Raw genomic sequence first — 15,853 nt, forward strand, 5'->3', positions numbered from 1 at the left:
ATATATATATATATATATATATATATATATATATATTACCACATCCTCATAAGTTGTACTTTATGAATAGTGTGACTAATAGCCTATATGCCTGCCTCACAGCAATGGAGACAGTGAAAGCATTTTCACTTGTTAGAAAAATAAACACAAAGTACAGAGAAAGCGTGGCAGAGGACACTCTAGTTTCTTATTTGCATAAAATGAATTATGATGGGGAATACTATCAAGTAAGTCCATCAAATGAATTGTTGTCCATAGCAAAAAAACACATTGCTCTAAAACAAAGAACATACTTGATTATTGCTAGAAACATGTTTTAACTTGTTAAAAGTATTAATGTTTACATGTGAAATTTTGTTAATAAAATTGTGCAATGAAATATTACACACATGTATGTTTTTGTTCTCAGTAAGTAAGGTCAAATTGAGCCGTTAGTAAGGTCACAGTGTCTCGCAGGTTGACAGGTACAGTATGCATTCCAGGCCACTAGTTCATGCTCCAGCCTCCTTTAGTTGGGTCTGCTGCCTGGAAACAGCCTCACTGCAGCATCCTTATTGGCAATGGGTGACGTGCTGTGTCTCTGGGCCCGGTCACACATTCACCAATATCTATCTTGAATAAAAAAACAAAGGGATGGTTTTTCTAGAGAAGCAATGGAACTTTTTTCCATGTTTTTCATTGCGAAACTGAGCCTTTCGACAGCGATCAAGACAGCTTTCCACCAAAGAAAACACGTCACCTTGTAGAGACGTGCACATCTTTCAATTCATATGGACTTTGCCACCAGCTCTGTCCTTGCGTCAAATGCTCTTGGCAGTCCAAGTGCGTGATAAATGTCTTAGCTGAGCAGTGAATTGCCACCTGTCGCTGGTAATCATTGGCTTGTCAAGCAGAATGTAATGTGTTTTATCTATGTTCATTAGTTTGGTGAGAAAATGGCCAGCTGACGTCCAGCATCTTCTCTTGTATGCTCAGACTTTTCCATTTGCAAGGCAAGCACTGGAAATCTAAATTTTTGTTTTTTTTTTTTTTCTCCAAATGTTATTCTCTAGGGCGGCCCGGTAGTCGAGTGGTTAGCACGCTGGTTTCACAGTGCCGAGGTTGTGAGTTCAAGACCCGGTCCGGCCTCCCTGTGTGGAGTTTGCATTTTCTCCCCGGGCCCGTGTGGGTCTTCTCCGGGTCCTCCGGTTTCCTCGGAGTGCGGATGGTTGTTTGTCTCTGTGTGCCCTGTGAATGGCTGGCAACCAATTCAGGGTGTCCCCCGCATGGTGCCTGAAGATGGCTGGGATAGGCTCCAGCACCCCCCGCGAGCCTAATGAGGAAAAAGCGGTATGGAAATGGCAATGTTATTCTATAGCATGGATTGTATTGTATTGTATTGGATAGGATTAGCCTTTATTGGTCTCGCAGTGGAGAAATTTACATTTCAGCAGCACAGTGATGAAAGTAAGAGGAAAGGAAAGGAACAAGTAGAAAATACAGGACCTGCTGTAAAGCCAGCAACTCTCCCCCCGCCATCTTGAAGTCAAAACAAATAAAAAAACTTAACATATAATGTGAGACAACACAAAAGACACAGACAGTCATTCAATCCTAAACACATTCTGCACCCTCTTTGTTGTATGAAGCAGTTCTAGATAAAATAAGAGCGGATCAAATTGTCCTTTTCACCAGTGTATCAGGGACGTCGTGGTGAAATGTGCACGTCTGCTACAAGTTAAATGTTGAAAGCAAATACAAAGCTGTAGTTTCCATTGACGAAGACACAATCTCACATCTCCTGTCCCACTTAAATCCGCTTCAATTCCAAGCCGTGATAGTTTCACATATGCATCAGCGCTCTGCGCTGACACTCCTTTCGCAGACTTTCCAAAGGCACCAACCTTTCCGCTGAACAAAGTGGGGCTGTGAAAATGCTGCCCATTACAGGCAAAAAAAAGCATAAGACAGTCAAATGCTTTTCAGGCTTGCTTTAGAAGCTGGCCATATCTCAGTTATGGTTTGGCTGTGAAGCCATATACAACAATGGCCTCATGATATACAATACAATACAATACAGTACAATAAAGTACAGTACAGTACAGTACAGTACAGTACAGTACAGTACAGTACAATACAATACATATTGATTTATATAGTGCTTTAGCTGAATCTGTAACAACACGCTTAACATGGACAGCTATCATATACAGGTACAGATAAATAAAGCAGTCACAATGATAGTAGAATTACATGTAGTAGTAATAATAATAATAATAATAATAATAATAATAATAATACGACTACTACTACTAGTAATGATAATAATAATACATTTAATTTCGAAGCACCTTTCAAAACTCTCAAGGACACGTTATAGTCACGGGATAAGAACTTATTTTTTTGTGTGCGGGTGGGCAGCGGCAGCCATCCGCGCCAGCGTTCACTCTACCCAGAATCAGAATCATCTTTATTGCCAAGTATGTAGAACACAAAAGGAAATTGTATCCGGTAGAACACGCTGCAGTAGTATCATCCCAAAAAAATAATGGAGAAAAATAGTAGTTAGTTGATAGTAGATATTACAAAAACACAACACATTGATGGATTGCCAGTTGTGAAAAATAATGTCTGGTTATTTTTCAACCTATTTTAAAGTGGGGAAGTGAAAATAATTTGCAATTTCACCTTTTGCAGGAAACATGAATTTGATTTGCCTTTAGGGTGAAGTGTGTCTGGGGCAGATACAGTCCCCGCTACTCAGGTTTGGTGCCATGATCTATATATGCGTTGTTCATCAAAGGCTCCACGGGTTTTCCTAAACTATCTGCACACACTTTAGTCGACAGCTGCTGTGTGATTTTTATTCAAAGGTGAAAGAGGGGATTGATCCTTAGAGAAGTGTCAAGGGCAGATCAAAAGGATTTGGGAGAGAATTGGGCCAAAACTATTAGAAGCTGCTGCGTCTGGAAGACACAGACGTCAATCTTTCGGTGAGCACCTTAATTGTCCTTGAGTGTGATCAAAGCTTTCGGAACAAAGATGGTCTCAGATGATGTTCTGACCTTAGCTGCCTTCAACTTCTGCCTTTCTCGTTAGCTTTACTGGTCTCCGTTTACCCTCTGGTACTCTTTTGCCTCCATGTGTGTTTCTGCCTAAGCTGTCGGAATACCAACAAAGTGGTCTAAACGTATTACAAGCACCAGAGAAGTGTGATTAAAGATGACATATCGAAGTCTCACACGCCTCCCCTCTCCTCTTTGCTCTTTTTCGCAGGAGATTGCAGCTTACTTGATAACGTTTGAAAAGCATGAAGAATGGCTAACAACGTCCCCTAAAACAAGGTAAGACAATATAACATCATCGCTAGAAACACCACTTGTGAGTCATTGTCATCACATTCGTCTTTCTGACTAATATCACAAGTCTCCTTTTACTTGTCAGAAAGACATAGAATTGTCAGAAATAGGAGTGGCACACATTATCTTTAAACTAATAATGTATTTTCAATGAGTGGATTGATACATTTGCAAGCTGCAAATGGCTTTGAAATCAAGTTGCATCTGCTCCGAAGGGTCCGAAATGTCAGTTTCGGACCACAAAATGAGTTGGCTGTTCATTCGAGGCCTCCAGTGCCGAGAGTGACATGTTCATGCATTTTCAATCAGTTTGATATGTTAAGCGTGTCTTCTTCTTTTTTCTCCGGAGCCAGTTGTGTGGATCCTCATGCATGTCTAAATCGGTCCCCGGGCCTTTTTACACAGCACCTCACGCTCCTGTCACACTGCACTTTCTCACAGACGGACATTGATATTAGCTATGCACAATGTCTGTTGTAATAAAAAAGTGACGGAAGTGCAATGGGAAAATGTATTTTTCCTCACGAACTAAAAATTATCATTCCGGTCACCATATATAAGGTATGCAATCCTGATGAATGATGCATGGGTGGAATGTAAAAATACAAACAAGTTCACCCCCCAACCCCACACCATTGGAAATGTCACAGCTCTGTCATCTTCTGAAACAAGACAAGGCCAACAATGACACTTGCAAGGTACTTTCTAGCCAAATGGATGAAAAGGTTTCTTCAGCCGTCATCTGTACTTCTTTAAGGGTGTTGGATATTTCGCTCCTCATCCCAAAAGCTTTGTCAGTGAACTATTTTTTTGCTGGTAGCTCTGGCCTTATACTGAATATATATCCCTAATGTCCAGAGGTGGCAGTGCCAGACCTTTGCTTTGATAGGTCCCTGCTCTAAGGTTGGAGGGAGCAGAGGACTATTCCTTGAAGTTAATCAAAATTACTTCTTTTGTCCTGACTGATTATGTTCTGGCCCTGATTGTCCCATTCGCCCTGGTATCACCTCAGCAGAATGACTAAGCCTATGTGTTAACGATCTAATAAGTCGGTTGTAAGCACGATCCAAATTGAACCTCACACCACCATGGTGATTTAGTGTTTTGCTGTTTTATAAAAAATAGCTTCTTTTACACACCATCCATTTTCTTTCGCTAAGATTTTAACCTCACTGTCGTCAAATGAGTGGTTGCTCTCTTTTCGTTGCATATGTACTGCAGATTAAGGCCCGCTAGTATTATCCATGCAAAGTCGATCGATAGTTTTTTTTAGCATTTGAGGATAAGAAAGAAACCTTTTCATCGATGGACTAATCCTGCACGACTGAGAGTTTACACCGACGTTCCTAGCCAAATAATTGCCAGGATTATCACAGCCGCTCTGTCGCATATGCGCGGCTGTCAGTAGTAGCATGCGCGCACTGGGATCGTCATGTCTCCATGCAGGTGCTGCAGTGTCAGAAAGCAGAACATCAGGGAGCATCAAAAATACATCCCATGACGTCCGGGAACTATCGCTATGGGACAGCTTTTTTTGTGATTCACAGTGTGTGGATCTTAACAAGGGAGACACATGGAGAAGTGTGAAGTGTTTGTTTTTTCCTTGATGTCAGTAAAAGGGCAGAACGTAGTGACGGATGGTAGGCCAGGAAGGCTCGTCAGCAATGATAAGGTGCTGCGTATATCTGTGATTGAAGGAAGCTGATTGATGGCGGGCCTTCACATGAAAAACTTTCTGCTGGAGGTAGTAGGTGAAAGGTCAAACATGGGACACCTATGCTTAAGTGCTGCCTTTGCAACTGTCGTTACACATCAAGTTGCTGGCTGTGCATGGCCGTGTGTATGTGTCTGCGCGAATTGGGATTGTCTGCATGTATGGTTTGAAAGGTTAAATAGGCTAATTCTACCCCCTGCTAGCTGCTTTTATCATGGTGACCAAGGCACCATAGGAGGAGGCGATAAGCAGGATCACATGCCAAGCTGTGTGCAACAACGCTGACATATGTGGCGTGTATACATGTGCTGAAGTTCAAGGAGCTGAACGGAGCTGTTTGACCAAGGTGATGTGCGGTACACGCTCCACACTCAAAAGTGACGACCCGCCTGTCAGCGCAAGGATGATGAGGTGAACGGGAGCAACGGTGAGCCTGATTTATTGGAGGACAAGAATACTCCTCACATCAGCCAGTATAGCGGTATAGCGCTCTAACAATCCAAGCAAAGCTCTAATTTAGGCTTGTCTCTTTTGCTAAGTGTCTCCTGTTCTGAAATGGCCAAAGTGGCCACGTGCTGAGCGATTGATGTGCCCGCCTCTGGGAATGCATATTTTATTTCAAATGGGAGGTGCACCCGTACTTCAAATCAATAGCGGTTTTCTCCCATTGACTGTGCTGCAACTGATTCAGACTGCACCTGCGTGTCAGAGATCGGGGAAATACCTCCACACTCGACCATTACACTTAAATTCCCAACACCCACAGCCTTGCAGTCTTCCATTGACATGAAAGGGGGAGCTTGGCACCAGGCCTCCAATGAAGACCACCACATCATATCTTAACTCCGCATTAGGGAATGCATCGAATGGGACAATGTGGAGTTTTCTGCCGACTGTTTTTGTTTGTCGCTGGTGACCATGTGCTCATATGTCGCCTCAGCATTTTGGACATCAGGGCGCCTTTGGGAAGAGAGCAGAGGAGAGGGTGCACAAAGGAGTCACTGAAACAATGCAAATCGAGACAGCTTGGGATTTTAGTACGCGTTACAGAGAGAGAGAGAGGCCGCCTTCTTTGTCTGCCATAAAGAGACAAATATCTCCTCTGGGGCTTTTTCTGGGGTGTTTGTATGCTGTTAGATGTAGAAAGTATTGACCAGAGGCTGTCACACAGTGGTCTGGCCCAAGAGCTAATGGACACCTGAGTATTGTTAAAAGGTTGCTTGATATCATGAGCATCTATAACTGGATAGAAAAGTAAGAATATAAGTGTGCTTTGGGATCGTTTGTTCGTCATTTGTAGCTGATAGAAAGCTCAGGCTTGCATTTTGTACCACCAATTTATCTACTTCGTTATTGGACTCAAATCTCGGCACGACTACACATGAGATGAACTGTCCATAGTGCAAAACAACTATTTGGTCAAAATAGGCCTGCTGATTGACTGGCGACTAACCATCGTCAGACTCCACGAATGAAGCTTCATTTTGAGCTGAGAGCCACGTTGCGGACAAGCCAAGTATCTCGTAGCTGATTTGGAACTTCCTTGACACATTGTACCCCATGTACTGTGTGTACTCAATGGTTGCTCGCAGGGTGTCTCGAGCACCTCACAACCATGACAACAAAAGTATGGCATAATTCTTGCCATATCGTGTGACATGTACTATTTCGTCTTTTCATCAGTTCTTTGACACTGACCAATTATTGGATTGGATTGGATTATAGAAATTTACATTTCACAGCAGCAAAGTTATGAAAGAAGACGAAAAGAAATATAGAAATAGAAAAACTAAATACAGGAGCTGCTGGAAAAGGAGCCACTCTCACGGTGCCATCTTGAAATCAAAGGAACAAAAAAACTAAATAATATGACAACAAAAAGACGCAGTGAGTGAATCATTAGTTCTTAAGCACTTTCTATACCCTCTTTGTTGCATCAGAATCAGAAAACCTTTATTCATCCCACAATGGGGAAATTTGCAGTCCACAGCAGCAATTTGAAAGGGGGATGGGATGGGGTCGTGGGCTGAAAGGATAGAAAACAAGGTATTCTAAGCATAGTAAAATAAAAATGTCAACTGTATACTGTAAATGTGCAATACCGTTTCATAAAAAAAAAACTGTTCATAGTGCAAGTATCAAGAAATTCATATTGACATATGTCAGTATATATATTATATATATATATTGCATCAACCCATATTTACAGTTCAAGTGTCGAGTGTCCAGTTTTTTTTTTGTTTTTTTTTTGCATGAAGCAGTTCTAGATGAAAGAGAGAATCAAAGTGTCCTTTTCACCAGTGGTTCAGGAATGTCTTGGTGGAATGTGCACGTGTACTACAAGCTAAATGTAGTGATGTAATGTAATGTACGGTATTTCAAAAGTGACTTGAACAAAATGGGACATAATGGAACGTATTTGGAACATTTAAACCATGCTAACTTTGCCCAGATCGTAGCTCATTTGCAAAATAATTTAACGGAATGTGTCACCTCAAATTATTTTTGGAGAGGAGCAGTTCATACAGCCCTGTCCGCACCATCTATGGACGGTCCAAACTGTTTTCGTTTTTTTGTGTACAAAGCACTTGCACATAATGCGTCCATTACCATGACCTTGACGGCTGCTTGTCCCTCCTTCCCAGCGGACATGCGCCGATGGCCTGAATCATGAGGGATGTACACAATGGTTGGCTGGGGCGTGACCGTTGACAGACACTGTCATGCGACATGTCTCCCGGTCCAAGACACCTAACGATAATTATCTGACAGTCTGACAGCTCGGCCGTCATGAATGACAAGATAGTCGTATCACTGTTTTGATAATTATGAGTTAGAAAATTGGTTTTTCAAATGAAATTTGAATATATTGAAAAAAAAACGTTTTTCTTCTGACGCTTCTCACAGCACTATTTTACATTTTGACACTTAGTCTTTCTGTCCAGGTACTCTTAACCAATTAATACGTCTGTGTAAGCTCTCAGTCGTAGAGGAGTGGTACATCGATGAAAAGGTTTCTTCAACCTTCATATGTACTTGTTTCACTCCTCATCCAAAAAGCTTCGTCAGCGAACCAGTGTTGTTCTGGTCGCTCTGGCCCTATCACTAATGGACAGAGGTGGTAGTGCCAGACCTCTGCTTTGATAGGTCTCTGCTCTGAGGTTGGGGGGAGCAGTGGACTACTCCCTGAAACTAATCTGATTACTTCTTTTGTATTGTCTGATTATGTCACTCTGGTGTCACCTCATCAGCATGACTAAGCCTACATGGTAACGATTTAAGAAGTCTGTTGTAAGCACGATCCAAATTAAACCTAAAACCAAATACGAAGAAAAAAGTCCTACTTAGGACCAGATAAACCATGACACAATTGGTAGCCATCCTTGGAGGACAGTGCAATGACACTGAACCCTTGTGTCCCCACATGCCGGCGCAAGAGCCCTCTGTCCTCCTTCAGAGCAACACCAGCGCTACTCCAAAATGAAAACAGAGTCCCTTCAGACAACTTCCAAAGACAATGCTTTTATTAAAACCGACAGCAGCCATGCCATCTTTGGGCCAAAGGCTTACCAACAGCAGTGCAGAGCAAAGCCACTAATGACTGCTTGCTCTTGTGTACGCAGGCAGTGGATGCATATTTCTGATAGAACTTGATGGAGCATGACTACGCATTTGGAAAACACATTCTAAACATGCAGCAATTCATGAGTGTCACATTGAGATGACATTTGGGGTCATAATTAACTGTTAATCCATGTCAATGTGCTGTCAATAAAACACATTGACAGTGCATCTTTGAAAGAGTTGCTTCCTGCAGACTTTTATGAGCCAAAAATAATATTAAGGCCAAAAGGAAGGAATCTTGAAAAGGGGAGGGACACTGAGACAAGATAAAGGGGTGTTAGATTAAATCACTTTCAAATGAAGACAGGCGTAATGAATCGAGTGTGATTCAAAAGCCAATAAGAGGTGTGAAGTGGGATGAGGTGAACTCAAGTAATCTTTTGAATCTTTTTACTTTGCCTGTCCTCCACTTTTTTCCCTCCCAATTCATCAGGAACTACTGTTTGATGCCACCAAGTATGAGGGCACCCCCTTCTTGCTCCTGATTGGCTGCCGGAGCTGTTTGACTCCAACATTTTTCAATTTGCCTTACAGTTTACGTAAGAAGCCACGCAATGCATTCTACTCGACCAGTGGTTCTTAATCTTGTTAGGGACGAGACTGAGGGGTCCACTTCTGCGGTGGAGGATCCACTGAACCCCTGAGACCGACTCACCGAAGCCCTAGGTTTCGATCGAACCCAGTATACTAGACACATGTAGGTGAAAAATTCTGCTCAACTCAAATGAAAAAAGCTCACTTTAAGGTACAGATTGTGTGGTGAAGAATACAGCTTGCAACCAATGAGATAAACTTCAAGTTCAACTTGCTACAAGACGTACTAAATGGAATGTGATTCAGTCGGTCTGGTAAATCCAAGTATTCAGAGAGTGGGCGCGGTTAAAGAGATTTTATTCTCAGTTGCAGATTATAAATGCAGGTATACAAAATACCCCCTCAACAAACGAAACATCACCTTTTTGCTGATCATAGTGTCTTGTTATTGCAAGAATAGTATAGCTGAAGCCACCAGAGACACAGTTCTTGTCTTTTGTGTTTACATACATGACCAATAAAAATCATTGCGATTCTGATTCCAACTGAACACACACTCAGAAATGGCGTGTTCTACACTTTGACTTTTACTGACCATGATAGCCCTTTGGCTCAAGTCTGGTAACCTTGGCATGACCCCACCTTTGTTTTTCCCATAATGTAATGGTCGGTGTAAATGCAAGGTTACACAATCACTGAGATTTATTTTGTGTTCTTGTTCTGTTCTTCTTTTTAATGCAGGGACCACAATATGATGTGTGTTGCCTTACATGAATCTCCAGATACACGGCCTTCAAGGCAATAAGTGTCTTGGTATTTTACACTGCTTTCCATCCATTTTTATGGAACAGTCACGTGTATATCCAACTGATGCTTTATTATGCTGCATGGTTAACATGTTGTCTTCTACTGTTACCGGGCGGTACATGGTCCGATGTGTGTACACCGGACAAAATGTGGTCAGACAGAAATTTGTTTTTAGGAATGTAAAATATTGATTTGGATGACGGTGTCTTCAAATGTCAATTGTCAATAGGCCCATAGTGTTTTTTTTTTAATCACAAAACTAATTTCTTGAGCGGGTGGAATTTAAAATACATATCAAATCGCATACGTTGATGTTGTTTCACATCCTATGTATTTTTAAAAACAGTATCTCTCTCTCTCTCTCTCTCTCTCTCTCTCTCTCTCTCTCTCTCTCTCTCTCTCTCTCTCTCTCTCTCTCTCTCTCTCTCTCTCTATATATATATATATATATATATATATATATATATATATATATATATATATATATATATATATATATATATATATATATATATATATCTTTTTGATACAGTCAAGCAGGCTTTGTTGGAGGATACAAGCTTCTGAATGGAAGAGGCACAGCATTCAAAACTAGGAAGTAGCATCATTGCTTGTGCGCAAAATCCTCCCCAGGGGCTTATTCAGTCCCTGCAGGCTAGGATGTGTGACTTGTCAAGTTTCAAAATCAACCCCCAGTGGCAGTCTTTCAATCGTATATAATATCACTTGTTCAAAATGAAATCCTCTTCCTCCTGGATAGAAATCAACCTGTCACACATTTTCACTTTGTTGGATGGGACTTCCACAGAAACACATTATTGATATGACCAGCAAGATTAGAACAGACAAAAAAATAAAAATACTCTTATCAGAGGCACAATGATGAAAGAAGTGGAACCGGAAGCAGAGCTCTGGCAGTGAATGATCCATTCTGACTCGTCCTGGAACACAATGCCATATCCTGCCCTGTGAGCATCCCAAACAAGGTTCCTTACCCGCCTGGACTTGTTGTAAGCCCCCCATGCAACGCATGCAGAGAGAGAGAGAGAGAGAGAGAGAGATAGAAAGAAAGAGAGAGAGACTGAGAGATGTGGACCAAGGATGGTGAAAGACAAACTGAAAAATGATCATTGAAAGAAGGCTGAATATGATGGAACGGGAGCAGTTTTGAAAATGGAGACATGTCGATAAAGGAAGGCAATTGATGAAATGGTGATAGGAGGATTCCTGATGGATGGCACAAGGAAGAGTGAGGAGCAAAGGATTTACACAACCAGACGAAAGGAAGATGGAGCACAGGAAGATGGAGCTGACGGGGTGCGATGGGGTTGGGGGGTAGAAAACAGATTGCATAAACAGTAGATAGAGTTGGAGGGAGGTGAGAAATGGATTCAGCTGACTGATCGAGAAAGGCTCCATGCTTTTGGAGCATCAGAAGGAGAACACTAACAGTCAAAAGAATAATACTGTACAGGTAGGCCCGAGTGCCTAAGACTTGGATTTAATCGCGCTTCCTGTTTCCTGTGCTCTCAAATAATGGCCAGGTCAAGGCCAGTGAAGCATTCGGAGCCCGAAGCGAGTGCAAATGGACAGGGGACGACGTAGATGTTCAATCTCATCTCAGCCATTGTTTATTTCTATGGCCAGTTTGCCCATGAGAGTCGATTCAGTGGAACATAAAACATCATCTTGCTCGATTGCCTTTATTCCCCCTCAACTCGAAACAGGAATGTTCAAACCTGGCAAGACAAGTATAACCGGTTATATTCTGCGGCCACTTTGTTCAATAACAAGTCAGTTAATAGAACAAAGGGAAAACAATCTATTTTAGATCAGCCGGTACATTTGACCTCTAGAGAGGCAAACCTCTGTTGTTTTATTGAGATGTATGAACCTCTACTTATAAGACTTACAAGACAATATTTTCAGGGATGGAGGGGGGTGAATTGTTATTTTCTATTGTTTTAACTCATTCACTGCTATTCACAAATTTATTCGGGAATTGAAAATATGACGTCGAGTGCCATCCCGGAATTTGTTCCAATTTTGTTTTGTCATGCTTGGGTGCCGTTAAATGCATGGACTCTGGCAATGTTTTTTTTTCTTTTTCCACGAGGGGGGAACTTTTCCTTTTTTCCATGTTAGCGCTTTGTTCCAGCTTCAGCTGATGTTAAAGTGCTATATAAACCAATATGTATGCATTGCATTGTATTTTGGACAGCCACCCTCATTTCAAGGTCATATAACTCCAGGCCCATAAAATATAGGAATTAACTCTTTTTTTCTGATGAAAGAAGATATTCTACGGTTTGTAACGCTGTATTGAATTTTTATGTAGTCCTAAAAGTCAATATTCTGTGGGTCCTGGAATTCAAGTGACAATAACAAAAACCCTGGCACTGGAGTGGACCTTTTCCCACGTCTGGCAATAAATGAGTTAATCATATTCACACAAAGCAAGATTTTCCTTGGCTTCTGTTGCTCTGTTCGGCAAAAAAAAACCAGAGAAAAATAACGGTGTCATCGCCTCGTATGAAATGGCTGAGTCACACCCAAGCAAATGTGACCTCCTCGCTGAAGGTAACACAGTTTGTAGCATTCCCACATCAGTCGCGCAATGATTTCTTTATCTCACGAGAGGTCTCTTGTTGGGCACGGACAGTCAAGGCAAACGCTGGGATGCTCTCTCAGCCGTCCATTGTGAACAGGCGGTTAAAGGGAGAGCAGCCAGCAGCAGGCCACAGGAGAGAGGCAGCAAATAAATAGAAAAGGAAGTTGATGTCAAGCAGGTGTTCAAGGAGAAAGTGTCAGCCAAGCAGGCCAAGATGGCAAAACTGCTGCCTATGCAGCCTGAAAATAAAAACTTAATTCAATTAGCCTTTCTGCGCTGGTGAGCGGCATCCAGGCTGGCCGTCACATCAGAGGAGAACTTGAACCTAGATGACCGAGCACACTCTGAATGTACCACCTCCCAACACACCGCAGACCAACACACACACACAAACACACATACCCCATCTTTAAATTCCCCTTTGTGTTGTCCTGTACCACTCTGTGCTGGCTACGATGCTGCAAATTGCTCCATCCGATCCCTTTTTTCAGCACTTCAAGCCCCATCAAGCTTTTGGGTGCTATTCTGTGGACATATGGTGTCTCACATCCGACTTCCTTTATAGGAAGCTCTCTGAGGCATTCTAATCAGGAAAGTGCCTCCACACGGCGCCCTGAAATCTCTCTGGCCACCGTGTGCCTCGGGTGCGGCCCTGGCAGAAATCCTTCCCTCATCAAGTTTCTCCATTGTGGTGCCTGTGGCTTAAAAGACTGACAAGAGAGCACAGGTCACATAGTCCGTGTTCTGTAAAGAGACAGGGAAAAGAGATTGTGGATAGCTGCCAGAGAAACGGGTGAATCGCCAGCAAAACACATATGCACCTTCTGTCTCCATCCGTCTCTCCAGCTGAGTTTCAGAGCAGCGGGGCAATTGGTGATGTGGCAGCATCTCTTGTGTAATCACTTGAGCCAACGTGAAAGAGCAGCAGCTTGGCCTTTGAGGAGACAGCAGCCAACAGCATCAACGTCGCCGCTGTTGGGTGACCAATGCTTTGTTACGATGATTGAGCGTAATAATGCGACATTGTCAAATGAAATCTTTCTTTTTTCTTTTTGATGAAATGATTGTCTTGTCATAACAGGGTGACCAAAAAAAAAACTGGCCCCAACTCTAATTAGGCCCCATTTCTCAATGTTTTGACCGAAGCCTGCGTAGACCCAGTCCTTAAGATAGCCCCAAAGAAAAAAATCTGGGGGGGCTTCGGTTTTTGTTCTGGCGTGCCCACCCAAAATCAGTCTTGAGACTGATTACTCGGCCTCCGAAGTTCTCTTTCAGCCAATCTCGGGACTTGTTTTGATGCTATCATAAGGACAGAGTCTACGCAGGGAAACCCAGAACCCTCACGGAACTCAAGAAAACTATCAGGGAGGAGATGAGAGCGATTACCAATTCAGTCTGTAAGAACATCATGGACAACTTTGTGCTGCGCCTCAAGAAGTGCAGAGCTAAATGGAGGCCATCTCGAACATATGCTGGAGAACAGAAAAAAAAAGGCTCAAGCCCCTAGTGTTTTGATGTGATGTTTTGAATATAATAAACCAGTTATGACCGAAGTTTCATTTCATTCGGACAAAACACTAAGAAACGGGGCCTAATTAGAGTTGCTGTCCGTTTTTTTTGAGTCACCCTGTATTTCACCCACGACTCACTTCCTTCATTACCGGAGCCTTCGCAAGCTATCACCATCTATGCCTCTCACATTCTTCTTTTTAATGTTGGAAATTAACATTTAAAAAATGTTTTCCCTTCTATTGCACATGCTCAACGAGGAGGTATCTCCTGCCATGTCCAACATGGTACTTGGCCCAAAATCTGCTGATGCGCTGCCTCGCTTCCAGACCAGAACACCACATTGACACTGCAAAAGACCCGAAATGGACCTTCCTTGCCTGAAATGTCTTCATTAGTGCAGATTTGTGTTTGTTAGCTAGCTCAGCACTACATTAGCTCCTTCCCTTATGCTGTACTTTACCTCAGGCAAGACCGTGACTACTTAAACTGCTTCATTGGAGGGGCAATAGAATGAAGTTGGTGCAAAGTGGGCGAGTGCAATGTATTCGTTTTATATCACTGAGTTAATCAATTCAAATAAAAGGCAATTGATAAATAATTTAATTCTTTTCTTTTTGGGGTGTGCGATGGAGAGGGGTGTGACGAAGGAAAGGTTAGACTCATTGCAGATGGTCATTAATATTCATGACATGCTTAAAATGAGGCAAGAAAATAGCAGTACATTCAATATCACTTTTTAATTAGGGGTGCTTGAGAGCGATAATTCCCTGTGATTGTGCAAATCTTCACAACTCAAAGTGTCCGACTTTGTTTCAAGTGTCCCTCTGCACTCCCTAAACTCCTCAGAGTCGATGTGCAACCGCTCTCCTCGGCCTTTTCATGCCACTCAACTCTGGCAGATGAATAAGCATTGTGCATCCGCTTGCATTGGTCCACATCAGAAGCACATTTAATCGGAAACGAACACCATCCGCCTACAACCGCCAATGTCATGCCATGCAGGACGCCTTGTCAATTTTAGGTTGACATTTCTTGCAGCTGAATGAAAGCATGTTCGCGTTGCTGACACCAATGCAATGCACTTACTGGAGCGCAGTGCTTTGTTGGAGGTCTTGAAACTACCACCCTTAATCACCAAGGGCCATCCCTGTATGGTCAGCAAGCAAAGAATTGATGTCAGGAGAAATAAGGGGATCCCTCGTCTCCAGCCACATCTTTCTTCACCTTAATGGAGGTAGGGAGAGAAAATGTTTTTCTGTCTCCCGGCAAACAGAAAAACTTCAAATGTGAAAGACAGGGAAGGCTTACGGCCCCCGCAATTAGGACATTAGGGGTAAGTGGGACACTGGTTAGGCATTGTCTTTTTGTGTGTTTCTCAAGTATTGTGGCTGAGGAACTGTGTCACGTCTTTTGGTGGACTTCCCCTGTCAGCATAGAACAACGCCTCCTGAGAGGCTGTTTACTCTCCCTTCCCTTCTTAACGCCTTAGCAGACGTCAAATCCCCAGCAAGCCTTAACGTGTGAGCAGCCCCATCTTTGCATCCATTTCAATTGCATTTCATTTCATTTCTTAATGCCAAAGGGTTATTATGAGTTTAACGCACTTAAAAGCTTTTGGCCATTTTGACATTAGGAGTTGCGCGGGTCCACAGGAGCAGGGAGCCATCATGGCCCACTTTTGGAGAAAACTCAATCCCAGATATATGGGTTTCA

At 42.6% G+C, this 15,853-nt stretch overlaps 1 protein-coding gene across 5 annotated transcripts in view; it reads left to right on the plus strand.

Moving 5' to 3' along the window:
* The window catches only part of camta1a (calmodulin binding transcription activator 1a), a 344,861-nt gene that overhangs the window by 146,646 nt on the left and 182,362 nt on the right, over positions 1-15,853 (plus strand). For all 5 annotated transcript variants that reach the window (XR_016114467.1, XM_088992319.1, XM_088992311.1 and 2 more), the window contains exon 4: positions 3,256-3,323. Coding sequence is in view for 4 of the 5 variants with exons in the window: in XM_088992319.1 (XP_088848445.1) it covers positions 3,256-3,323 (68 nt within the window). In the remaining variant the exon portion in view is untranslated. The remainder of the gene's footprint in view (positions 1-3,255; positions 3,324-15,853) is intronic.

The sequence above is a fragment of the Hippocampus bargibanti genome, linkage group LG01, assembly GCF_051943395.1.
Source record: "Hippocampus bargibanti isolate YZ-2025 linkage group LG01, ASM5194339v1, whole genome shotgun sequence".
Taxonomy (NCBI): domain Eukaryota; kingdom Metazoa; phylum Chordata; class Actinopteri; order Syngnathiformes; family Syngnathidae; genus Hippocampus; species Hippocampus bargibanti.